At 37.6% G+C, this 27,755-nt stretch overlaps 2 protein-coding genes across 4 annotated transcripts in view; one reads left to right on the top strand and one right to left on the bottom strand.

The window, feature by feature from the left end:
• The window catches only part of CCDC122 (coiled-coil domain containing 122), a 33,978-nt gene extending 20,196 nt beyond the window's left edge, over nucleotides 1-13,782 (bottom strand). The window contains exons 1-3 of one of the 2 annotated variants that reach the window (XM_044779952.2): nucleotides 13,083-13,782; nucleotides 3,786-3,875; nucleotides 3,153-3,268 (exon numbers count right to left, since the gene is read on the bottom strand). In XM_044779952.2, the coding sequence (XP_044635887.2) occupies nucleotides 3,153-3,268; nucleotides 3,786-3,875; nucleotides 13,083-13,782 (906 nt within the window). The remainder of the gene's footprint in view (nucleotides 1-3,152; nucleotides 3,269-3,785; nucleotides 3,876-13,082) is intronic. The other variant, XM_044779953.2, reaches the window with a different exon arrangement.
• Nucleotides 12,910-27,004, top strand: LACC1 (laccase domain containing 1). Of its 2 annotated transcripts, none has more exons than XM_014838861.3 (7): nucleotides 12,910-13,145; nucleotides 14,642-15,261; nucleotides 15,910-16,088; nucleotides 16,831-16,996; nucleotides 20,119-20,344; nucleotides 21,455-21,615; nucleotides 22,857-27,004. In XM_014838861.3, exons 2-6 carry the CDS (start codon nucleotides 14,700-14,702, stop codon nucleotides 21,612-21,614), a joined length of 1,293 nt encoding a protein of 430 aa, XP_014694347.2. In that variant the 5' UTR covers nucleotides 12,910-13,145; nucleotides 14,642-14,699; the 3' UTR covers nucleotide 21,615; nucleotides 22,857-27,004. The 2 variants fall into 2 exon arrangements, with proteins under 2 accessions (XP_014694347.2, XP_044635890.1); XM_044779955.2 differs by lacking the exon at nucleotides 12,910-13,145 and adding an exon at nucleotides 13,382-13,892.
• The last annotated feature ends 751 nt before the right edge of the window (nucleotides 27,005-27,755 follow it).

Below are 27,755 nucleotides of genomic sequence, written 5' to 3'. Positions count from 1 at the left end.
TAACAGCATCTCTTTGAAATCAATTGATATGTGTGGGGCTATTTCTGGACACTCTATTCTGTTCCATGGATCTGTATGTCTTATCTTTATTCCAGATCACACTATCCTGGTTACTGTACTCTATAATAAATCTTAAAATCAGGTAATATATGAACTTCCAACATTGTTCTCATTCTTCAAAATTGCTTTGGAGCCAGCCCTGATGGCTTAGAGGTTAAAGTTTGGCACTTTCACTGTTTCAGTGGCCCAGGTTCATTTCCTGGCCATGCAACCACACCACCTGTCTGTGGGTAGCCAGGCTGTGGCAGCAGCTCACATAGAAGAACTAGAAGGACTTATAAGTAGGATATACAATTATGCACTGGGGCTTAGGGGAGGGGGAAAAAAAAGAGAAAGATTGGCAACAGATATTAGCTCAGGGAGAATCTTGACCTCCAAAAGGGGGAAAAAAATGGTTTTGGCTACTCTAGGTCCTTTCCATTTCCATATGACTTTTAGAATCAGCCTGTCAATTGCTCTAAAAAGTGCCTGCTGAGATTTTGATTGGAACTGCTTTTACACTATAGATAAAATTGAAAGAACTGACATGTTAACAATACTGAATCTTCTGATTCATGAAAATGGTATATTTCTCTATTTATTTAGATCTGTAATTTCTCTTAGCCATGTTTTTCTGTCTTCAGCATACAAGTCTCACAAACCGTCTTAGTCTACTTGGGTTGCCATAACAATATACCGTAGACTCAGTGGCTTAAACAATAGAAATTTATTTCTCACGGTTCTGAAGGCTGGAAAGGGTGTCAGCATGGTTGGATTCTGGTGAGAGCTCTCTTCCTGGCTTGCAGACAGCTCACTGTGTCCTCACATGGCAGAGACAGCCAGCAAGCCCTGGTGCCTCTTCTCTTCTTATATCACGAAAGCCTCACTCTCATGACCTCATCTAAGCCTAATTACTTTCCAAAGTCCCATCTCCAAATACAAATTAAATTTTAATTTCTGACTGTTTCTTTCAATGTATAGAAACAGTTGACTTTCATATATTAGTCTTGTCTCCTTCAACATTTCTAAACTCACTTATTAGTCCTAATAGTTTATTTTTTTATAGATTCCTTAGGATTTTCTAAAGATAATCATGCCATATGTAAATAAAAACAGTTCTACTTCCTCCTTTCCAATCTGAATGCCTTCTATTTATTTTTCTTGCCTGATTGCACTGGCTTGAACTACCAGTACCACAGAATGAACAGAAGTGGTAAGGGCACACATCCTCGCCTGGTTCCTGATCTTAGGAGAGAAATATTCGTCTTTTACCATGAGATATGAAGTTGGCTATAGGATTCATGTAGGGATGTAGATGCCCTTTTTAGATTGAGGAAGTTCTGTTCTATTCCTACTCTGCTGAGAATTTTTATCATGAATGGATGTTGGATTATGACAAGTGTTTTTTATGCATCTGGAATTCTCTTTCTAAAACATAAATTTAATCTTTTGCTCCCTTGCTTAAAGCCCATCAAAACCTTCCCATCACCTTTAGAATAAAGTCTGGATTTCTTATCATGGTATATATCTCCCACCACTTCTCAAAACACACTCTAGACTATACCACCACCAAACTACATATAGTTCTATGAATGTATCAATGCGATTCCAAGACTTTGTGAATTTTCTCAGGTTCTTCTTTTTGGAATATCCTCCTCCTCACCCTCTAACCCTTAAACCTGTCCCAGACACCATTCAAGTGAACTCCAGCTATCCTTTAAAACTCAACTGAAACATCACTTTCTTTTGATCACTTCTTCCGGGTTAAATCTGTGTTCATGCCTCTATTGACACTACTACCCTGCATGTAATTATTTATTTACTTCTTTGTCTCCCTCTTCAATAGATGGTGAGAAACTTAAGAGCGAGGACAATGTTTAGCAAAATGCTTAATAGAACATAAGCCCTCAATATAAGTGAAATAACATCTGTGAAACTCTTTGAAGACTGAGAAGTTTTACAGAAAATATCTAAACCTAATGTCAAAATCCAGCCCTATACTGTCCACCAGAGCCCCAGAAAGAATATCCTACATATATTTATAAGTATTAATTCATTTAATCCTCATGAAAATCTTAGAAGTAGGTCCTATTGTTATCTCCGTTTTACAAATATGAAAACAGAAGCACAGAGAAATTAAACCACTGAGCGACAAGTAGCAAATCTTGTTTTTCAAACTAGGCAGTTGGGCTCTAGAGCCTATTCTTTTCATTTCTATGATATATTTCATTAAGAAAAACCTTTACAAAGCACATAGTAAAGATACTATTTCCATTTTTCCTTCTTCTTCTTCTTCTTCTTTTTTTTTTTTGCTGAGGAAGATTCACCCTGAGTTAACTTCCAATGCCAATCCTCCTTTTTTTTTGGTCAAGGAAGATTACCCCTGGCTAACATCCCTGCCAATCTTCCTCTATTTTTCTTTTTGTATGTGAGACACCGCCACAGCATGGCTGGTGAGTGGAGTAGATCTGTTCCTGGGATCCAAACCCATGAACCCAGGCTACCAAAGCAGAGTGCATGGAACTTTAACCCCTTGGCCATGCGGCTGGGACCTCCATATTACTTCTTTAGCTATATTAACAGAGTACAGTTATATCTAATTATGCTGCATGCAAAAACCAATTACAGCTTCCAGATTACCTGTAGTGGAATTATGAATATATTATGAAATATAAGGGACACAGAAATGTTCTTTGTCTACTTGAAATGTTCACTCACTAGTTCACAACTAGTGACTCACAAGCCATAGCTTTAAAAACACTGGCTTAAAAACTTAACCTTCTTTCAATTCGGCATTTTAGGAAGAACTATCAAATAGAAGTAAATTTAAAATAATTTTGTGTGACACATTGGGTTTTATATGCTCATAGTACAGTTGCAATGACACTGTTGAATCTTTGCATACTGGGTGTGTAAAATGTTCCATGAAACTCAAATGCTCATATAGACTTCACTTAGTGATAAAAGAATAATTAAGAAGGAGTAAGTGTGAAATAGAAGTGTTTAAAATTGCCTCCCCAAATTAAGTATCCTTAAAAACTTCTCTGTTACTAACTTAAAATAGTTTTGAAGAAAGTAAAGACTCATTTAAAAGACTGTATGAAATAGGTTACCTGCAAATGGAATAAAACTTTTTTATTTTTCTCTATTTCCGATGTTTGTGATTGCTGTTGCTTTGCCACTTGCTCTACAGCATCAGTTAATGAAGATGTGTCCTGTTTAGCCACAGCTAGACAAAAGAATATGGCACATAAAAATTTAAATGCAGACATTCTAAGAAAGTTATGCTTCTTTACTCAAAATCATGAAAAATTTGATATTTTCTCATAAATAAACGACATTTAGGATTGGTAATTTTAACTTTATGACTATAAACAAAACCAAAATCAAAGGCAATAATAATAGACAATTGAAAATAGCCTACTGCAGTGTTATATTTATTCCTTTATGGAACAACATAAATATTTTGATTGTCCTATTTTTTTTATCCAGACCACTTGCATAAATACTATAATTATAGTGCTGCCATAACAACTTTATAGCAATTACAGTTAATGAATTTTCATTATAGGCCTGCATTCTCAGGTTGTTATGCCTTTTCTAAAAACTGTATATGTTTCTTCCTGGCAAAATTTAACAGCTTCCCTCTATTCTAATTTGCTATCAATTTTAACACAATCATCCTATCATAGTACTTTGTTGTCCCTTATCTTTTAGTTATGTATTTCTTAAGAATCCTTCATTACCTTCTTCAGGAACTCCTTGACTCTTCCTTTCTATGTTGCCTGACATTCTTGTGTGCCTCTTTTCCCCTTTCTGGTTCACCTTCTTTACTCCTACAAAATAATCATTGTTGATAATCTTTCATTTTTCTTTATTTTTTTCCTTTCATATATTGGTGATTCTAAAAGTAAATTAATTGTCAAATACCTCCCAGGGATGGCAATGACATTTCATCATTTGTTCTAAGAGTTAAATACAATGGTTAAGTGAGAGATTTTTGGAGGAAAGTAGAACTGTATCTGAATCTTGGTTCTCCTGCTTTTCAACTGTTATGACCTTGAGCAAGTTTCTTAACTTCTCTGATCATCAGTGTCCCCACCGGTAAAACCTCACAGGGCTTTTGTAATAATTAAAGTAATATATGTAACAAGCTTAACACGGTACCTGACATATATAGTGAGTAATTAATTATTATGGATTAGTAGTCGGTACCTCCAGTATGATGATGAAATGGGTTCTGAAACTATAACCAGAATCAGTGAGAAACAGTGCCAAGATGGATTAACAATTTCTGCCGCGGTCTAGGATATAGGGAATGTAGCACTCCTGTCCAGTGCTATTCTGGCTGGGGTACTCCCTGTGCAAGTTTAAAACCTTATTTCAATCTTTTCTATATCTAGGAGTAACTGATAAGATGAATGGGTAGATATTTTTCTTCTTTGAACGAAGGAGAGAAAGAGTCCCTTCCCTCTACCAACACAGCAAATGCTGAGTTGGCAGAGTAAAGGCATTACCAGCTTTTGGGAAAAGGGTATCTGAATTTGCCGGTCCATTCCTACATAAATGAAATTGTACAAGTTTGCATGATTAAAAAAATTTGCTGTTGTTAAATACTTCTGAAATTGTCATCTCCTATTTAACATTTGAACATATGGATTTTTTAAATTTAGATGACATCTGTTTTAAAAAAAATCTTAGTTGATTTTTATAGAACCTGTGAATCTTTCCAATCATACTAAAGTCATGTCATGACAAACTTTGCAAGCCAAAAGAAGTGAAATATTATCATAACAGTAAGGCACATGTAAGGAAGCTTTCACAAGGAAATCTGCAGAATCACTAAGTATCTTTCCTAAAGATAAGTTACATTCAAAGTTTTGTATACAAGTTAGATGTGTTTTCCAAAAACAAAATTTTAAAGGATTGAAACTTGATATATAAGCAAAAAGGAAAGAACAACAAAGTTGAATTTCTTCCTAAATCAGGAGACTCAAATCTATCCAGAAATATCTTATCAAGCTAAAGAAATCCTGAGAGCTTAACTCAGCAGAGGGTCATAATAACCCCTGAGAATTTACAATTCTTCTCTGTTTCTTCACTCCCTTCAAATCCCATTTCAAACTTGCCTCTTTTATGATGTCTTCCTTGAAACTGAGTCCATTTATAGTCCATGCTATTAACCTATGTCCTTTCTGCTTAACATGCGGACTGCCCCAGATTAATGCTAATATAGCCAAATCTGATTTTCTCTCTAGCTCTTTTGTATGGGTTTCACGATCACAGACTTCACCCTTAATTCTCTCTATCTATCTACCTTGAAAAGTGCATGCCCTTTACATTTATACTTCCAGTTAGTTCTCTCAATTGATTACAATAGTAAACATATAGTGCTTACTTTGTGCCAGACATTGTTCTAAGTGCTTTACATAAAAAATAACAACAAAAACAAACATTATATAGTGATTATTCTGTGCCATGTATAAGAACTTTACAAATATTAACTCATTTAACCTTATGAGGTAGATACTATTATTATAATTTTCATTTTACAGAGAAATACAGTGAGCACAAAGAGATAAAAAAATTTACCCAAACTAAGACACCTATTAGTGTGAGATTTGATTTGAATTCAGGTGGTTTGGCTCCAGGGCTCACGTTCTTAACCAGTAGGCTAGACTACCAAGATTATAATTTTTTAAAGAGGAGAGCCATGTCTTTATATACCACTCCAGAATCCAACTACTTTTGTATTCCTGTATTGCTAAAATACCACTTTAGTCAACTCTCTCCTTTCCATTCCCACGGCTACCCACATTTCTTCTTAGGGGAACTATTTGAGTAAAGTCCACTGATGGAACTGCTAGAGTTTCTACAGACCTCCAGTGGCCTCAACACCACAATTTGTACTATCAAGAGGAGACTCTGAGTTCTTCATGCTCCTGGGAAGTTCCTTCTAGGTAAGTTACCTTTCTGGTGAGTCCTCCTGTTTCTCTCTCCCCCAAATCATAGTGTCATCTCCACAAACTGCCTAAGACACTCACTGTGTACTATTCCCATTTTACCCTACATCCCTGTTAACCTCAATCTCCAGAAGAAGACTGAGACTCCCAGATCATTCCTCATCTTGAAGACCCAAGTTCTCATGTTTGGTAAGTCCCCTGATTTGATAGTTACCCACTCTCCAGCTCTTTTATATCCTTCCATTGTGACCCCTGAAACTCTTGGTCCATCTTCAGCAAAATCCTCTCTATTTTCAGTCTCTTCAGTGAACTTTCCCTTCATCTTTTGCTCGAACTGAAATCCTCCAAAGATACTGCTTCCTCATTCTCAAGCCACTAAGTCTGGACGTGAGGCATTTTTCCTGCTCTCCATTACTATGTGCCTGGCACATAATAGGGGCCTAATTGTAGTCAATCTCCACTCTAATTCACCCTGTCCACTGACAGAATAATGCTTGCAAAATACTGTTCTGATCATGTCAACATCACAGCCAACTTTCAACTCCATCTTAGATGGCATCTCCTTTAAGAAGTTTTTCTTGATCTTTCTGGATAGATATGATCTCTCTCGCTCTTTAGTGCAATTTCTTCTATATCCCTATTATACCATGATAGATATCAGTATAGGTTCTAGAGTAAGACAGAGCTGGTTTAGAGTCCAGGTTGTGCCACTTGCTAGTTTATTAGATAAATTCTTTCCAACTCAGGCCTCACATTCTTTATCTGTAAAATGAGAACAAGAGTAGTACCTGCCTCATTAGGATTATTGTGAAGACTAAAAGGAATAATGCATTTAAAGCATTTAGCAAACTCCTGCCACTCAACAAATTTTTACTCTTATTCCCATTCTTTTATATGATATTTCCCCATTAGACTGAATGTGTATTGTTTTCACACCATTGTAAAGTCAAAGAGTCCTAAGTCGAACCATGGTTGAGTTGGGGACCGTTTGTACAGGCAAGGCATTGTGGGGACTAGAAAGATGAATTAAGTGACTCTGACTCCAAAACAAAAAGCTTCATGAAGGCAAATACAGTGTCTTACTTATTTTCGTATTCCCTAAAGAATCTGTTGAAGAAACCTAAAAAATGAAAAAAATTAAACTTATAGAATAAAAAAACAAAGTGACCAGTACTTCTTGATCTCGATTTCTGAAGCAACATAAATTGAAGAACTCTTAGATGATATTTATTTAAACCAACTATTCATGAAAGGATATCTGCTTTAAAATTGGGAAAGTTTTGGTTTCTTCTCTGTCTGGATCTCTGTTGTAGAACGGACATAAAATAAAAATGAAAACAAGCTACTGCCATCTACTGATAATTCATTACAATTGCACAAGTCAATGAAAACAAGAGTTTAGAGACTAGACAATATCAATTACTCTTTCATTCAAACCACAAATGTGGGTACATATTTCAGATCTTTCTAGATTCATGACGGGGTTATGTCCAATAAACCTATCATAAGCGGAAAATACCCTAAGTTGAAACTGCATGAAATACACTTCAACTACGAACATCATAGCTTAGCCTAGCCTACCTTAAACATGATCAGAACGCTTACATTAGGCTACATTGGGCAAAATCATCTAACGCAAAGCCTCTTTTATAGTAAAGTGTTGAATATCTCATGTAATTTATTGAATACTGTACTGAAAGTGAAAACCAGAATGGTCGTATGGGTACAGATGGTTGTCAGTGTATTGGTTGTGTACCCTGGTGATGGTAGGGTTGACTGGGAGCTGTGGCTTGCTGCCTCTGCCCAGCATCATGAGAGAGTATCGTACTGCACATTGCTAGCCTGGAAAAGATCAAAATTCAAAAACTGAAGTCTGGTTTCTAATGAATGTGTATTCTTCTCACACCATTGTAAAGTCAAAGAGTCCTAAGGCAACACCATGGTTAAGACGAGGACTGTCTGTGTATGCAAGGCATTGTGGGGACTAGAAAGATGAATTAAGTGACTCTGATTCCAAAAAAAAACAGCAATCTTACAATACCTACAGTATTTGGTAGCAAATGTCCAAACTCATATATAAAACACAATCATTTAGGAACGACACTTTCAACTCCAAAAAAGCTTTATAGAAAACGATGCAATGGAAATACTATAATAAACTACCATTCTTCTGTAATAACTATAGTCAACATTTGTTGAATATTTACAAATAACTGGCACTGTTCTAAGTGCTTTTACATGGATTATGTTTATTGTCTCTCAAAGTAATCCTACAAGCTAGATATTATTTTACCTATATTTTATAAATTAGCAAACTAAGACTTGGAGAAATTAGAAAATTTGCCAAGGGTCACACATCCAACAAGTAGCAAGGATGGAATTTGAAGCAATTAGGATCCAAATTAACATTTATTAGGCACTTATATGTAGTAAAGCACTGTGATAAGCCTGATTTGTGCACTATCTCATTTGAATTCAAGAGGCAAGCTTCTGTATTCGACCCTTGGGAGGAGGTTTTAAAAGGGCCATGGTTCAAGCTTTTGGAAACTCATCATCTGGTACCTCCCTCACAGCTAATGAGCAAAATAAAGCAAGGCTGTCAAACTCCACTGGGGCTTTTGAGAGCTTTTGGCTTAGAAGAATTAAGAGGAGGCAATTGTATATGTTCACCCATGTCACATAAGTACCCTTTTTCATTCTGAATGGAAAGAGCTGCTGAGTGTGGACCTGCTAGGTGGTCAAAGTAGTTAAGTTTATAATTTCATTTTACCCTCTTTAAAATAGATATTTTATCAGAAAACAAGGAAAGAAAAATTATGTACATACTTTTCACATAAAGGCGAAATTGCTTTTGCTTTTTAAGTGGGAGAGGGAGTTTAAAACTGATGTTCGACTGAGGAAGCTAAAAAATTAACCTGAGAGAAGATGAAATAACAGGATTTCCTGGAATCAAGCAAATTTTGAATTATGGTCTATATTTGTCATTAACATGATGGAATCATGGTTCAATTCCAACAAATAAAATAAAGATAATAATGGGAAAAATATGACATACTGCACAAATGAGTAAGAATCAATAATACATACTTCAGGTAAAAAAGACTATAAGTCTTTTCAACCACATGTTTTCCAGAGAAGTTATAACATCATCAGAGTCATCCAAAAGGATTTAATTAATTGAATCATTAAAAATTTATTTCATACCTACTATATATCAGTGTCTTAGGATCTGCTAAGACTAGGGATTATTCTCTTCTCTGACTAAGCAACAAGATTAAAGTTTCAGGATACTGAAAACAGAAAGAAGCCAGAGGATTTGTACTGTTCCTTTACTTCCTATCAAAGACAACATAGGCAACATTCATACATTACTCACCTTGCTTCTAGCTTTCTACCAAAGGTGGGATTTCTCTGAATGTACCAATAGTACTGGACTACCAAAATATCTCATTTTGGGGTGCAGACATACAAAGATTGGTCTAAAGCTCAAATCCAAGCTTTAAGGGATGCCTAGGCAACTGTTTCAAACAGAAATGATAGGCCTTCGGCAAAGTCCATTTATCACCTACCTGCTTATCTCACTCAGGAAAGCAAACGGCAAGGTCTTTTTTTGCTCTATATACAAGTAAGTATGATTTCTAAACCAAGAGGAGCTTGTAGTGGGTTGAATGACAGCCCCTGCCAAAATACATCCATATAATAACCCCAGAATCTGTGAATGTGATCTTATTTGGAAACATGGTTTTTGAGGATATAATTAAGAATCTCCAGATGAGATCATCCTGCATTTAGGGTGTGCCACATGAGAGACTGAATATGCAAAAAACAGTGGCCAGATCATATACAAATATAGAACTCTGACCTACAACCTGCAGCAACCAACCCAGGAAATCAACTTGTTATCTCCAGTAATCAGTGCAGGAAACCATCCTGCTATCTGTAAATTAGACTTGTAGGACATCAGACCACTATTGCTAATAACAGTTCAGGAAACCAAACCATAACTCCTGTAACAATTGGCCCCAAATGGCCAGTGCTTGATTGATAACTGACAGTGTCCCTAATTTTTGTCTCCACTTCCAACTTGGGACCAACCAGAGAAGCCAATGAATTGCACAGGATGCCCTGCTTACAGTTAGCCCACCTACAGCTTCCCCACGCCAATAGCCTCTAATCAGGGTATACCTGAAGACTTCCCTTTTTCCACTATAAAACTTTCCCACTCCTCTGCCTGCCTTCAAGTCTCTGCCAAAATAAAAGCGATGGTGGCTGACTCCCTTGCTATAACAAGCTCTGAATAAATCACCTTTGCTTGTTCTCATATGGTTGGCCTTTCCTTATTTCCACACAGGTATCTTTATATCAGACAGGTAGAGGGACATTTGAGATAGAGACATACACTAAGAGACTGTATGAGGTTGGAGACACACAGCCTCACGTGAAGAAACACTTGGAGCCACTCAAAGTTGGAAGAGGCAAGGAAAATGAGATGCTTTGAAGGGAGCATGGTCCTGACAACACCTTGATTTGAGACTTCTACCTCCATAACTGTGAGAGAATACATTTTTCTTGTTTTAAGCCATCCAGTTTGTGGTAATTTGTTATGGCAGCCTTAGGAAACTAACGCAAGCTTTTAACAAGGAAATTTACATGTTATATGGCCTTTTCTGGAAGGACCAATAAACCTTAGTGTAAATGGCCTAAAAACAACTGTTTACAGTTTTTAAAAGTTCTACTTATTCTCATCAGAAGAAAGATTTACATGGTGATGTAAGAAAGGGCATTTCTCCAATGGTTTCCTTTAATAGCCAGGCACTATCTTTGCCCTCAAAATGCTCTAAGTCCCTATGAGGGAGACGGACACATAGTCAAATAATTAAATGTAGAGGTACAGTAGATGCTCTCTTAGTCTACCTACACTTGACCTCTAACCAATTAACTCATTCTGTTTCCCTTGTAAATCATAATCTGCTAATTCCCCTATCACGCTGAATGCTCATGCTGAACGCTTGTGGTTAGGAAGCTACTCTCCAGTGAGTCTGCCCACTTTTCCTCCTATCAGTTGAATTGTACAATCTGACAATGAGTTACTTGTGTTTGTTCTGAAACCTGTTTTTGCCAGTTGTACTTGTTATTCTGCTTTCATAATTAATTCAATATTATGTAAACCAATGAAATAGTGTGGAAATAAAGTTTGTTGTTTCTTTAAAATCTGTTTAATATTTTGGAAAGACCCAATAAAGGTAAGTTGTTTGAATGTGTGAGATAACTATAAAAGATTATAAAGAAGAAATCTGCACTCAGCTTCGCAAGTGCCTGTAAGTTACCTTCCTCTTAAAGGGACGAAATCTTGGGAAATCTTAGCTAATGGTCTCGAGGTAGAGTTTATGCAAGAGATGCAACGCAGAATGCTCGGCAGCAGACCACATGCAAGGAAAAGGCCTTGGACTTTCTCAATAGATTGCCAAATGAGCATAGAATTGTTATACGTCAAAACAAAATGTTTAAGGTCTTTATGTTATACTTTTTCATGACTTTGATTTCTTTTTGCAAGAGCTTTAAGTAGAGATAATTTATATACCGTCAAATTCATCCTTATAAAGTGTACAATTCAATGTTTAATCGACTTTTTCAATTTATTGCTTGGCTATGGGTCCAGACTGCATCTATGAGAGGCTGCTTCTATACGAACAAAATGCTAAAGAAGCAATTAATTCTGCTTGGTGAAGGGATGGGGATTCAAGGAAGGTTATATTTGAGCTTCAAAGATCTTGAACAAGCAGCAGTTAAATAAGCATATAAAGAGAAGAGTCTTCTAAGTAGAAGGACTAGTGTATGTAAAGGATGAGACCATGTGGCCCAACCAAGGAACAGCCTTTAATTTGAGTGGCTTGGGAACAGAGTAGTTGTCTTTTCAAATCTGATTATGCATCTGAATCATCTGTAGAGATTAAAACAAAACAAAACAGCAAAGCCAAACATGCCCGGACTCGACTCCCAGAGATTCTGATTCAAATGCATATCTGGAGTGGGGTTCTTGGATCTCTTTTTTTTTTAAGTTCTGCTTATAGTTCTGATGTGCAGCCAGGATTGAGAACCACTGGAGTGGGGTGAATGGGGATGAGGTAAGACAGCATTAGGAGAGGAGGCTAGATAGTTTAGGACCAGATGGTGAAAGGAAATGGTATGTAACTACAATGACAAATTCTCTCTTCCCTGACAGCTTCCCTATTTTGAAATATTTCTTTTTAAATTTTTTACTGCCACTACTGTTGCATGAAAGAAAATGAATTCCCACTACTGTCTATAAAAACAGAGATAAATGTTTTAAACCAGCTTTGTAACTAAAAGACCTCTCTTTTTCTTAAGGGAAAATTTAACATAAAACAAGCTCAGTGCAGAGAGTGCCCCTTCTGATCAGGTGTACCATCTACCACTCAAGGGCCTTAACAAATGGCCAGCAAAAATAATGCAAATGCAAATTTTGACAAAAACATCTGCAAGGGACACTGAACAGTGGGTTCCTATTCTGGGTTGGTGATCCCGTTATTTAGTCAAACAGAACAGCAGCACTTGCCCACCTCCAAGTGCTCTTCTGAATTCCCAGGTACCCGAGATTCTCTCTTTCAGGTAAAGGTTCTTCAGTACTTATCATCTGAGCACAATCAAGATAAGAGGATGTCCCCTTCCATCATAACCAGTTCCACAGGAAGCACCCTTTCTCCTACTCTTTGAAGGCTGGATACACTTTCCCTTTACCATAGCATCTGCCTTCCACATAGTAGTTGTTCAATATCTTTAAATAAATGAACGTTGTACTCTTTGAGAACAGAGAAAGGATGCTAATTGGCACCTCTGTCGCAATGTTAAGGGTTAGTGCCTTCTGCTGGTGGCACATATTTTTAAAAGGGCACACAAGACGTCTGTTTGTCCCGTACAAGTGAAGGAGCTGTAAAGAGTGTTGGTCCAGTCAGCAAGTAAGGCAGAATCAGCAAAAAGGCAAAGGGAGGTTCAACCGACTTGTTTCTGGGAACGCACAAACAGGTTAACCCTCCTCCCCCCGCCAAGGAGGCCCATTACTTGAACTTTGGATGGACAAACTGCCAAGCGCTGAGGGAGGGAGGTCCTCAGGCCTGGGCTCTGGTGAGTAAACCACGTTCCCGACCACACTGGGGGGCAGCGATCCGTCCCAAGTGGCTGCAGAGGGGCCTGGGGCAAAGGGCCTCCGCTCGCAGAAGGAGCCTGCTTCCTTCCCGAGGTCGCTCCCCGCGCGCAGACCCGCCTGGCTCGGAGGCCCCGTCCGCAGCCCGGGTTCCGGTTCCTCTTCCCTCCGCGGGGCCCCGGCTGCGTGAGCCGCGGCCGCCTGACCCGGAACTGCTGCGGCCCCGCGGGCGCGGGCTGTCGCGCTCGGCTCCGTCCGGGGTCGCCCCTCCGAACGCGCCCTTCGGCGTGCGGGCGCGAGCCGGGGGCCATTGCCGGGGCCGATGCCGGGGCGGGGGCCCTGCGGCCCCGGAGAAGCGGCAGAGGTGGCTGAGGCGGGGCGCGGGTCGCCCCCGCCGCCCACACAGCCGCGGGGACCGGGCTTTGGACTCCGGGTGGCACGCGCGCGGCGCCCGGGTTTCGCTCGGGCCCCGAGCCGGCCGCCGACGGGCTGTGCCGCCGAAGGTGCTGGGGGAGGAGGAGGACGGCGAAGCTGCTGCGGGGCGCGGCCGTCGGGCGGACGGGCGCACAGGGGCGAGGAGGCGAGCACGGGACGGAGCACGGGACCCGGCGGTGACATAGGCGCTTGGTGGAATTTCACAGAGCAGAGGGAAGGGGGGTGGTCACCCCCTCCCTTCCCTTAATGTTTTTCAAAACTGGCGAAGTGAATTTCAGCGGGAGCCTCGCACGGTAGGGAGGGGAGGTTAGGAGAGGCGGCGGGAGAAAACCGTCCGGGGCAAAGGGGTCACCAAAGCGGGTCCCTAGTGAGAGACCTGGGATGCGAGGGCAGGGGCTGAAGGTGAAAAATGTGCGGGGGGGGTGGGGGGTGACTTTGGAGGTAGGGCGGGGAATGAGCCAGAAAGCAGGTACAGAGCACGCCTGACGCAAATCGCGGCCGCCTTTGTGCTCATTGCCATCCCTGGTGTGCTAAGTCCTAACGGGAGTTGATCGGTCATCTCGGCTTTTATCTCCTTAAAAATGTGATTTTTAGGTGCAGCTCGGTTTAACCTATTGAATGTAAGACCCCGGTATTTCAAATAAAGGGATGTGACCTAACATGCCAGTCATGTCAGGATTAATGATATTATCACATAAGTTGACACCCTGTCATTAATAAACAAGACTTTGTCCAAGTCAGCAAGTAACTCCCTATTTAAAATTTCCTATGTGAAAAACAAAACAAAAACAGGAACTGTTGTTTTGCTGGAAAGATGGACAGATACTTTCAGAAAATGAATTAAAAGTTGGCTTTGCTTTAATTTGTCATGGTACTCTTCTGACAAATAGTGGGCCAGCTTTTCCGGGAGGGGCCTAGATTTACTATTGTGGTTACATCTTTTGATTAAAGGAATTTTTTTTTCCAGCCACAAATTTCTGTTGTAACTATAAGAAGATTGATACAATTTTGCATTCTTACTTATGCCAGTTTTTCTTTACAGGTGATTTTGTTTTTGGCACAAGAGTCTTCTTTGAAGAACTTTGTACAGTTATTGAAGGATGGCAGAGGCAGTGTTGATTGATCTCTCTGGTTTGAAATTGAACTCTCAGAAGAACTATCATCAGCCATTACTGAAGACATTGAGTGCTATTCGATACCACCACGCTGCCAAGGCTAAGTTCCTTTGCATAATGTGTTGCAGTAACATCAGCTGTGAAAAGGATGGTGCCCATGATACTTGTGAATTAGAAACAAGCAATGGATTATCAACTCTCTTGAGAGAATTTGAGACTGTTAGCAATCCCAGCATGGCTGCCTGTTTGTATACCATTAAACAAAAAATTGATGAAAAAAATCTGAGCAGCGTTAAGGTCTTTGTACCCGTGCACCGGAAGACATTAATGAAGGCTTTTATTGATCAACTCTTTACTGATGTTTACAATTTTGAGTTTGAAGATTTACAGGTGACTTTGAGGGGAGATCTTTTGAAACAGTCCACTGAAATAAACATGATCACAGCTCAAGAACTAGAAGCAATCCAGAATGAAATAGAAACATATTTGAGAAGTCTGCCGGCTCTGAAAGGAGAATTAGCCATTATCACATCTCCTTTGATCTCAGGTATGCTAAACACTATCTGTTGTTTTTACTGTGTATATGAAAAACCAGTCTTTCTTTGGAGGTTGTTCCTTTCTTTTTTTCCTTCTTTCTTTTGTAGACTGTTGTGGGCTTATGTGCTCGTTAGCATCAGTTGCAACAAGGGAGTGTCATGGAGGGCCTTGTACTGTCAGGGATGTCAAGGGATTGCCCCTTCAAAGCCATCCCACACAAATAAGTGTCCTTTATGCAAATTCAGCTTTAAGACAAATCCCGAAGCCGTCCTTTAAAATGAGACTGGGAACTCTAAGAATCTTCTGTTTAGAAATTCTGCAACCTTGATTCCTTGGCACCATCACGAAAGAGTGAAATTTAAGACAATCTTACTTCTTGGTTAAAGGATATTTACTGTGAGCTCTATGATGTTTGGTATAACAAAGACAAGTGGACAGAAGGTAGTCTTTGAGAGCAATAATCCCCTAGGGAAGGTAAACAAACACAAAGCGGTATGTAATAACACATAGAGGTACAAAGTGCTGTAGAAATTAGATGCTAGATAAACAAGTGCAGGTCGAGATGATCGGGGAAAGTCTTGTGAGAGACTGGGTTTGTGGGTCTTTATAGTCTTTTGTACAGTATGTTTTTAATCTTCACTACTTATCTCTTTCACAGACATTTTCATACATGGATTTACTACAAGAACAGGTGGGATATCTTACATACCAACTCTTAGCTCATTCAATCTCTTCAGTAGTTCCAAACGGAGAGATCCCAAGGCTGTTGTTCGAGAAAATCTGCGGAGGTTGGGGAGTGCTGCAGGATTTAATGCAGAGAAATTTTACCAAATAAAGGTAAAATTTTGTTTCATTTTTTTGGAAGATCTGTATTCTCAACTCTGCTAATGGCTACGTGGACTTTAATCAGGTTATTTAACTTTTGCATCTGGTGTTTTATGTAAAATTTTAGGATAATGCTTTGGTTGTTTTTCTTAGCTGTATACACCACAGTGTAAAGATCAGTTCTATGACATATATATTTCACCTGTAGCTCCTCACATCTAAGAGTATGGTTAATTCTCAGAGTATAGTACCACTGCCCCTTTTGATTTAGAAGGAAGGATCCTGAATGGTGGGAAAGAAAGGCCATTATTTTCTAAATGAAGGAGGAACTAGGGTCACAATTGATGAGATAATGCTTTGTTTCTTACAGAATTCTAGCTTTACTTGAGTCTAGAAAAGTAAAAATTCATTGACTTGGTAATTCATTTAACTTCTTTCAGTAAAGTAGTACTTTGTGGAAAGTGCTCCAAGTAGAGATTTGCCCATCTCTAGTGGGAGGTGTCCCTGATGGACGAACTATGTTGAATTTTAAATGTAAAGTCTGCTTCCCTTTGAATAAAATATGCAGATAATACAATTCCAAAAGTTAAATAAGTAAATTTATTTTACCATGTATAGAAGTGATATATTTAATGAATGCTAGTAATCTTAAACTGTTTCTCTAATTTTGTACAAAATGAGTACTTTGAGAAAAGCTTATGGTATGAGAAATTCTACTTTCAAAACATTTTTTATCACACATTTTTGGTATTAGACGGATCATGCCAATGACATCTGGATTATGGGAAGGAAGGAGCCTGAATCTTATGATGGAATCACCACAAATCAGAGAGGAGTCACAATAGCGGCTCTTGGCGCTGACTGTATACCGATAGTTTTTGCAGACCCCGTCAAAAAAGCGTGTGGGGTTGCTCACTCTGGTAAGAGGACTTAATTAAACGTTTAGGATTTTACCAATTTTGTAGTAGAGGAAAAGTTATATTTGTTTCTGGTGGGCGTAACAGACAAGCAGTTAATTACTTGCTTCACATGGTGATAAGTGTACAAATAGGGGTAGAGCTAATGTAGTCTTATTATAGGAGCAGATAAAAGGCGTACCTAAGTGAACTTATATGAATCAGAGTAGAATTCTCAAAGGAAGTGGTACCTAGGCTGATTCCTGAGGAATTTGTAGGATTTGGCTAAGCGCCAGTGTTTCTCAGCAGGGCTGGTATTAACATTTTTGGCGAGATAATCTTACATTGTAGACTAAATTTGCTTGGCTTTCGAAATTTTTAATGCCAGTAGCACCCCAAGTTGTAATAACCAAAAAAAAAAAAAAGCTTCGTGCTTTTGGAAACACTTCCCAGCGGGGCTGGCCCAGTGGCAGCATAGTGGTTAGGTTTGCACGTTCCACTTCTGCAGTCCTAGGGTTCATGGGTTGGAATCCGAGGCACAGACCTAAATACTGCTCATCAAACCATGCTGTGGCAGCATCCTGCATACAAAATGGAGAAAGACTGGCACAGATGCTAGCTCAGGGACAATCTTCCTCAAGCAAAAAGAGGAAGATTGGCAACAGATGTTAGCTCAGGGCCAATTGTCTTCACAAGAAAATACAAAGCCAAACCAAACAAACAAAAAACACCCCCCAGGGAGCCATACTGCCTCTTCTTGAGGCAATAGGGAATAAGAACATTAGGCATGTTGCAGAAAGGTGTTTATGAAGATGCTGCAGCACGTGTAAATGTACTGAGGTGAGAAAAAGCAAGATATGTTTGGAAGACTGCGTTTAGTTTAATATGCTGTAGTCTAATGTCTTTATTCTCTAAAAATAAGAAAGAATTTTTAGATGCTGTGTTATGTTAAGGTTATGGAATTTGTTTTCTGGAGATATTTTAAAATAGTGTTTAGATTATCCAGCAGTTACAATTCTATGTGAAATGAGGGATGACCTTTTGGATTTCCTTCTGCTTGTAAATCTATGACTACTTTGCTTTTTTGTACTATAAATAAATAAAAAAGTGTTGTGTTTTTTATTTTGACCTAGCTAAAGTAATGGAATTGGGTGACTAGAAGTCAGGTTTATTATGTAACATTGTCAAAAGTTATTTAATATTTGACTCTTAGTTCCTGGATATAAAATAGGAATATTATTTGTTACTTCTTAGGTTTTGAAACATTAAGTTTTGAAATATCAAAGATTAAAGCTGTCAAAATGAAACAATCTTGAAAAAGAACAAAGTTAGATGTTCCAGACTTCCTGATTTCAAAACTTATTATAGAACTACAGTAATCAAAAAAGAATCATACTGCCATAAAGACAGACATATGGACCAATGGAATAGAATAGAAAGCCCAGAAGTAAACTTTCGCATGTATGGGCAAATGATTTTTCAGAAGGTACCTAGACTATACAATGGGGAAAGGACACCCTCTTTAACAAATTATGCTAGGAAAACTGAATATTCACATGCAAAAGAATGATATTGGACCCTTATCTTACATCATACATGAAAATTAAACTTGAAATGGATCAAAGACCTAAATGTAAGGGCTAAAACTATAAAACTCATAGAAGGAAACATAAGTGTAAATCCTTGTGATCTTACATTAGGAAACGGTTTCTTAGATATGACACCAAAAGCACAAGCAACAAAAATAAAAAGAGATAAATTGGATTTCATCAAAATGAAAAACTTCTGTGCATCAAAGGACACAGTCAACAAAGTGAAAAGGCAACCCATAGAATGGGAGAAAATATTTGCAATTCGTATATATATCTGATAAGGGGTTAATATTCAGAATATATAAAGCACTCCTACAACTCAACAACAACAAAAAATCCCAAATAACTCAATTTAAAAAATGGGCAAAGGACTTCAACAGATATTTCTCCAAAGATAATATGCAAATGGGCAACAAGCATGTGAAAAGATTCTCAACATCACTAATAATTAGGGAAATACAAGCAAAACCATGAAGAAATATTACCTCACATCCCATTGGGATGGCTAATATTTTTTCTAAAAAAGCAAAACAAAATCACAAGTGTTGGTGAGGATCTGGAGAAATTGGAACCCTGATGCACTATTGATAGGAATGTAAGATAGTGCAGCTGCTGTGGAAAACAACATAGTGGTTCCTCAAAAATTTTAAAATTATCATAGAATTTAGAATTACCATATTACACAGCAATTCCTCTTTTGAGTATATATCCAAAAGAATTGAAAGCAGGATCTCGATGAGATATTTGCACACCCATGCTCATAGCAGAATTATTCTCAAAAGCTAAGACATGGAAGCAACCCAAGTGTCCATGAATGGATGAAAGGATCAGCAAAATGTGGTATATATAGACAATGGAATATTAGTCAGCCTTTAAAAGGAAGGAAATCCTGACACATGCTACAACATGAATGAACCTTGAGGATATCATGCTAAGTGAAATAAGCCAAGGGCAAAAAGACAAATACTGATTCCACTTATATGAGGTATCTAGAGTAGTCAGATTCATAGAAAAAGTAGAATGGTAGTTGCCAGGGTCTGGGGGAAGGTGGAAAGGAGGAGTTATTGTTTAATAGATATAGTTTCAGTTTTGCAAGATGAAAAAGTTCTAGAGATTGGTTGCACAACAATGTGAATATACCTTAACACTACTCAGATATCCACTCAAAAATAGTTAAAATGGTAAATTTTATGTTATATGTTTTTTCCAACAATTTTTAGAAATGTGAAAAACAAGTGAAGGAGAGAGAGAAGACTAAAAAGGTGTAATCCCAGTGGAAACTAAAAGCATAGAACATTTTTAAAAGAAAGTGGAAGGGACAGACCTCCAATTAACTGTACCTTCCATGTAACATGCTTCTTATAGTATAGCTCAGTTAGAAACTAATATTTCAATTAGTTGATTATCTAGCTTAATTAATTTTGTGATTCATCTACTATTTCTGGACTTTGAAAAAAACATAAACTGACTCTGCCCATTTTCAACTTAGATATAAATTAAGGTGAAATTTTCTTAGGCTTTAACTTTCCCTGTCTCTTTTTTTCTCTTTACCAGGTTGGAAAGGTACTTTGTTAGGTGTTGCTATGGCTACAGTGAATGCTATGATAGCAGAATATGGCTGTAGTTTGGAAGACATTATTGTTGTCCTGGGACCTTCAGTAGGACCTTGCTGTTTTACTCTTCCAAGGGAATCAGCAAAAGCATTTTATAATCTTGATCCCGAATGTGTGCGGCTGTTTGACTCACCACATCCCTATGTTGACATTCGTAAAGCCACCAGGTATGTTTGATTTCATCCTGGAACTATAAGTTTGGTTATCACTTATTACTTCTAAAATGAAAATTATTTTAGAGAACAATTAGTAACTCCAAGAAAAATTCAGGTGGCAGATATTTAAGTAGCTGACATACACATCTACACAAACTCATTTTAAATGTAAAATCTGTTCTCATTTAAGTTTGAAAAACAGAAATTTTCCAATCTGGTATCTGTTATTTATTTAAAAGTGAAGGAAGAAAGAGTTGGCATGTGGTTTTATGAGATCTACTTAAACTTCATATAGGAAAAGTTGGTCATGTACTTTTATTTTGCAGCCATTCCTCAGTCAAAGCCTCCTAAATTAATAATAAACTATCAGGAAGCTGATATTTTAAAATTCTTCTTCTTCTTTAATTAACTAGAGAAAAATATTTCTTAGCAAAAATATTAGATAATATAAACACATAGTCACTGTCAATTTTTTATGTTCCCTTGTGTTTTTGAATTTATGAAGTTTTGCTATTAATAACTATTAAAAATTATTTGTCATTTCTAAAAAGGAAAATTGATGTCTGATTGAATCATGTTTCTATTCTAGTCAGCCAAGATTCTGCCTCGTTTAGTACATAAGTAGAAAGGATTGAAATTGATTCCTAAGTGTCATTTGTGGAATAAATATTGCTAATTTATGGTCATATTTCATACCATAAAGTGTTTATGGAGAGGCAAGTTTTCTGTGAAAAAGCTGGTCAATAGGAGGAAAGGAAATGGGAGACCCAGATGACTAAAAAGCATGCTACGTCTGAGTCAAATGAATCTTGTCTACAAATACTCTGGTAACTTTAGAAGTTTCTTCTTAAATAAATATTTGATTTTGATTAAACTCTGTACCCAGATCCTGTCTGCTGGACAATAGGAGGTTGTGCAGATTATATATGAACTTAAGTGAAAATGGTAATGCAGTCTACCATTTCCTCACTAGTCCGTATTCTATAATTGAGTAACACTTTGCATTGTTCCAAGCAGATTTTTCCTAGAATTCTTTTCCACCAATATCCATAATTTTTTTTATATTGCTTTGGCTATTGGTAAAATAAACTCTTGCTATCTTTTGAAAATCTTTATCCTAAGGATTCTTCTAGAACGGGGAGGAATTCTTCCACAGAATTTTCAGGACCTGAATCAAGATCTCAACCTCTGTACATCCTGCCATCCTGACAAGTTTTTCTCCCACGTCCGAGATGGCCTTAACTTTGGTACACAGATTGGCTTCATATCAATTAGAGAATGAGGTATAGTAGGTTGTTTCTCTCTGCTCCTGTTTCCCCCTTCCCCTCTCTCCTCCTTCTTCTTTCCTCCTTTCCCTCCCCTCATTTTTAAAAATAATTAATTGTATTTAACTTTTCTCCTTTATTCCTATAGGAAGAATTAATTTTCTACCTTTTAGTGAAGCAATAGTGGTAGAAAAGTTGATTTTCAGTGACATACTCTAATATAAAGTGCAGCCATTCCTTTTCCTAGTTAATGAAGGATAGTCAGGCAGACAAATATTAGAAGTATAAAAATAAAATAATTTATTCTTTAAAAAATCCTGTATGTATGCCATTTATCTCTTGTATGTACTTGGCATCTGTACATTTTCTATCATCCTTATATCTTTTAAAAAATTGTTTTTACTTTTGAGAAGAAATCTTTATGTAAGGATTCTAAATTCTAGAATAATAAGAAATCCTCATATACACAGACTAACTTCGTTTTCATCTAGATTTCCAACTGATTGTCTACAGCAGGAGTTGACCAATTTTCTTTAAAGGGCCAGATAGTAAATATTGTAGGCTTTGTGGGACGTATGGTCTCTGTCTTAACTAGTCAACTCTGCTATTATAGAGCAAAAGCAGGCAGGAACAATACAGAAACGAATGAATGAGTATTGCTGTGTTTCAATAAAACTCTATTTACAAAAAACAGGTCAGGGGCCAGGTTTGGCCTACAGGCTATAGTTTGCTGACACCTGATCTACAGTCATAAAATAAAATTAAGTGTAATTTCATTAAATTACTATTTATTAGAGTTTTTTTTGTTTTGTTTTGTTTTGTTTTTAAAGATTTTATTTTTTCCTTTTTCTCCCCAAAGCCCCCCAGTACATAGTTGTATATTCTTCGTTGTGGGTCCTTCTAGTTGTGGCATGTGGGACGCTGCCTCAGCGTGGTTTGATGAGCAGTGCCGTGTCCGCGCCCAGGATTTGAACCAACGAAACACTGGGCCGCCTGCAGCGGAGCGCACGAACTTAACCACTCGGCCACGGGGCCAGCCCCATTAGAGTTTTTTTTAAGAATTATACAAAAATATTTCATGACAGTGATTTAGCACTGACCCTTTAACATATATCTAATTTTCCTTAAGGTTACTTTGGACTGAATTAATATTTAGCCTTCATAATGTCTTTAACTCTTTAATATACTTAATGATTCTTACCTTGATATTTTAATAGCACTAGTAAGTGTCTCATATTTGATTTTTATGTATTTTACAGATACTTGACTGGATTTTTACCTGTTTTCTGCCTCCTTCCAAACTGACTGCAAGAGAGAAATTTAGCTGTGTGATTTACTTAAAACCAAAAGGATTACACGGATAATTCATCTTTAGGGTATATTTTCACTATTATCCAAAGCCGAATGATTTTCATTTGATTCTAATAACTGACAAAACAATCAGTATGATGTAGCGTATATGTTATACAGATAAGGATTATTCTTAAAGTTTGTTCTGTTTGTCATATAAACAGGAATAAGTCTGTTCAGTTCAGTATTTATTGAGTAGCCTCTATCTGTTAAGCATTGTGTGAACCATAGATGACATCAAAATGAATTAGACTTTTCCCCTGTGAGCCTAATGCGGTGGAGGAGAGAAACACTTCTAACACTTTCATTTTAATAGCAGAAGAGTACAGAAGAAGGAAGGATTAATTCTATCTACAAGGCAGGGTAGAGAAGGTATTACAGAGAAAATACCATATCATGTGAAAAATGTACAGGCTTTTGACAAATAAAGAATAGTCATAACAGGTAGAGGAAACACCAGGAACTAGGGCATGAAACTGAAAGTGTTTAACATGTTCTAGAAAGAGAAGGGTGTGGACAGGAGTTACTGGAAAAACAGGTTGGAAATAGATTCGTTAGGGTCCCAAATGCCATGCCAAAGAGTGTGGAGTTTATTTTCCAGGCAAAGAGTAGGCATAAAAAGTTGAGGAGTGGTTTTATTTCCTTGGCGTCTTATTTAACAGGATGGATTTAAATTGTGAAAGACCAAGGCAGAGAGACTAGTTAAGAGGCCATCAGAATACTTTTAAAAAGAAATAATGAGACCTGAATGCAGTGGAAATTAAAATGGAGAAGAGAGCAGATGGATTGGAGACATTTCAGAGATGGAATCAGTAGCTCCTGGTTACTGGATAATGGAGGTGAGAGGTGAGGAAGAGTGGAGAAGTCACTGATGACACCTCAACTTCTGCTTGGCTCACTCCCAAGAGTGGCAACAAAGAGGGACGAGAGAGAAGGATAGTGACTTTGACACACAGACTGAAGTACATCCAGATGGAAATATTTGGTCAACAATTAGAAATATAGACCTGGAACCTAGGAGCGAGCCTGGAAAAAAGACACAGATTTTGAAGCTGGTTATGCAGAAATGATGTCTGAGTCTTGGAGTAGGCTGGATCATCTAGGCAGAAATATAGGGTGAGAAAAAAGGAGGCCCAAGAATGAAATCTCTGTACCTCCATTTGAAGAGCAAGAAGCTAAGCCATTAAAAAAGATTAAGCATAGAAGTAAGAAAAAGAATAGACTACAGCAGTCCCCCCTTATCCAAGGTTTCAGTTACCCATGGTCGACTGTGGTCCAAAAATATTAAATGGAAAATTCCAGAAATAAACAATTGACTGGTTTGAAGTTGCACGCTTTTCTGACTAGCGTGATGAAATCTCGCACCACCCTGCTCCCTCTGGATGTGAATCATCCCTTTGCCCAGCACATCCATGCTGTCTGTGCTACCCGCCTGTTAGTCTCTCAGTTAGCCAACTGGGTTATCAGATCTACTCTTGCAATATTGGCTTTGGTGTAGGGTTCGGTGCTATCCTCAACTTCAGGCATCCACTGTGGATCTTGGAACATATACTCCTTGGATAAGGGGAGACGACCATACAGTCGTTTTGAAGAAAGAAGCCACTGTCTATGTGAGAGGTACTCAAAAAGAAATCTTCAGCGATAAAGTAAAATGAGGACTGAGAAGAAACCAATAGATTAACCATGTTGAAGCTATTCTATAGGCGGCAGTGGCAGAGTCAGATTTCAGTGCATTGAGAAAGGGGATGCATAGGTGTCCACTCTTCTTTGACAGCATTTACTAGAGAAAATAAAGCACTGGGGGCTGCATTGTGAAGGAAGGGGTATATGTATTTTTTGGATGAGGAGTTTTAAGTATATTTGTAGGCTGAAGAAAAGAGTCAAGCAGTTTTTCACTTGGAAAAAATGGTGTATATGGTATATATTTCTAATGTGAGTTGTCACATTGCATCTTAAAAAGACTTGTGTCATACATATATTTCTTTCCTGAACATACAGAATAACAGAAAATTACATTTGTTTGGTATTTACAAAGGACTTACTATGTGTTACCTCATTTTACCTTTACAGCTACTCTGAAATACATAAGCCAGGTGTTACCCCTTTTATTCAGATGAGAAAACTGAGCCTCATTGAGGTGGAGGTTAAAATCACATAATTTGTGATAATGGAAGATTTGAACCCACATCTTGTGACACAGAATCTCATTTCAGAGTTTACAGTTAATCAAAGCTATCTAAATTAAATTTTTGCTTTCAACTATATTTATATTAATATTAATATTTATTTATACATTCAGTCAAAATTTTGTTGCAGTACTAGGATAGGTTAAAAAAAATACAGTTGCAGCCCTCAAGATGTTTAATATCCAGTGAAATGTGATAGTCAATAACCCAACAGTTTCAATACTGTGATATGTGTTGTAAGGTTGTCACAACCTGGTACCTTGTTTAGTTTAATTCTTCTATGCGACTTACAGCTCAGTGTGAAATTTAAATAAGATACCTCATTTCTGCCAATTCAGAGATGGCATGAGACACAAAGCATAGATAGGACAGCAATTTCAAACACGTTTGTTTAATGATTTCACACTTTGAGAAAGATTGATGATTTTCACTGTGCGTTATTTTGTTTGAAGTTTACAAATTTTCAGAGTATTAGGCAGCCATATTTCACTTTTTGTACCAAAATATTCCAAAACCAAATAAAAACCATGTTTGATTGTCTATGATTTTGGATTACCTGTGCCAAAGCGCATAATGAAAAGTCTCCTTGCTGTTTTACTAGTGAAAATATTGAGTCAGTAACTCAGAGACAGAATGACTGGGTTGTGGAATAACCATACCTTATTGCTTCTACAAGATCTCTGTCACTCTTAAGCATTTGTATATTCATTTCTGAGACTTTTGGGGCACAACCACAATTATGATTTTTTAATAAGCTTTGTTTTGTTTTCTATCTAAGAGCTGCTACTAACTGTATGTAGGAAATATTGGTGGTTGTTTTATTAAGAGCAATTATGTTTGTAAATAAAATGAGAGTTCACGACATGCTTTTTTGGGAGGTACTAATTATCAAACTAAAAATTTGTGTAATTGTAATTTTAAATCGTGAAGAATAGCTTAGTAACTAAATATGCTATACTCCAGTGCTTCATGAAACAAATGAAAAAATGATCTTTCCGCTAGGAGGCAGTACAGGTAGCTCTGCTCTGTGTCTTGGTGTGAAGTTGAGCCAATCTAAATATCTGTATTTACTTATACAAAAAAAAGGGAGAGGCGTTTAAAGTGCTCTTACTTTAGATGCAACCTATTGTGATTCAAGTAGAAAAAAGCTTTTGGGAGCCCTCACCTACCTGGATGTCATGTCTAGAGAATCTCCAGTAACTGTTTTTCTGTGTAAGTAGATTTTTTGGGGGGGAAATTCAGAGAAGCTTATTCTGTGTCACATAACAAAAACAGAAATAATACCCGTGGATTCAGAAGCTGGAAGATAAAGTGACAGTGACATATGAGTTACATCATTTTATATCTCAAAGTGGGATTTGATATTTTTTTTTTGCTTGGTTGTCCTAAAGTTATACTTACAGTGTATCCATCCTACTTTTTATGTGAACTCTTAAAGAATGCCGCCAATCTATGGAAGTCTAGCACTTTGAAGAAAGCCCTGCTCAGTTACCTGTGTGTTTGTGTGTGCGCATACAGGGAACTCTGTGTGTGTGCGCTAAATGGCAAACAAGAAATACGTATGTCCTCTGTATGATGTAGAGCCTCTTTGCCTCAGCTAATGTCAGTTCACACAAGACACATTGGATGCCGTGGAATCATAGATTTCTCTTTATAAAATTCAGGTAAATTTTGCAGTAAAGAATGGGAAGCATGGTCTGTGTGTTTACTGTATGTGTTTATGGGAGCTCTGGTCCAGAGCATGTACGTTTCTGTTGTAGGCAGTGTTTTAAAACTTTACTTGTGATTTCAAAGATGAGGCAGATGCTATAAGTAATGCATTGTTTTGTGCTAGATCATTGCTTAATAAAGGAACAAGAAATCTGCCGGTACTCATTTTTCCAGATTAACACATTTAGTTTGGACTCACAATGATCACGTGTCAATTTTGTGGAGACCAACTTTTTATATTCTCCTCAGATGCATTTTCTTTGTGGCGAAGGAAATGCTTACATCACATTCCCTGTGTCGTGGTGCCAAGTGCCTGAGGTGAACGATGTCCTTTCTGTGTCTGGAGGAGGCTTTTTTGTTTTATTTAATTCTCAGAAGTTGGGTGTCCAGTTACTGTATTTTATGAAAATTAAAATTTCCAGCAGACTCTATAGCTCAAAATACCACATTCCTTTCCAGCAGCAACCACAAAAGAGTACTCTCGTTTCATGAGAAAAGTTTGTAGAAAATAGATTTGTTCATGGTAACAATTGAATTTTGAATTTTTTAATATCTTCCATTTTCTTAATTCTTAGTTTTGCATCACACCCTGCCTCAGTTTACATCTTACCAGCACTTCCCTGTTCCTTTACTCTTTTTAAGCACGTATTTTAGAGTTGTATTTTCTTGTCCCCGTCATCCTTGTTTCTATAATTGATGTTTCATATTCATAAGGTAACTTCATTCTTTGAATTTTCTAGTTTTAAATACGTATTTAGACTTGGCTGTAGAGTTGCTTATTGGACATATCCTATGGGCCCCTCAAATATAACCTCCTCCAAACTTAAATCATCATTTTGCCTGCAAAACCTGCTCCCCTCTGGTATTCTATCCCAAAGAATGAAATCATTATTCATGCAGTTGCCCATCCAG

Source organism: Equus asinus, chromosome 11, assembly GCF_041296235.1.
Source record: "Equus asinus isolate D_3611 breed Donkey chromosome 11, EquAss-T2T_v2, whole genome shotgun sequence".
In the NCBI taxonomy this organism is placed as follows: domain Eukaryota; kingdom Metazoa; phylum Chordata; class Mammalia; order Perissodactyla; family Equidae; genus Equus; species Equus asinus.
This window is presented reverse-complemented; position numbering and strand designations above follow the sequence as displayed.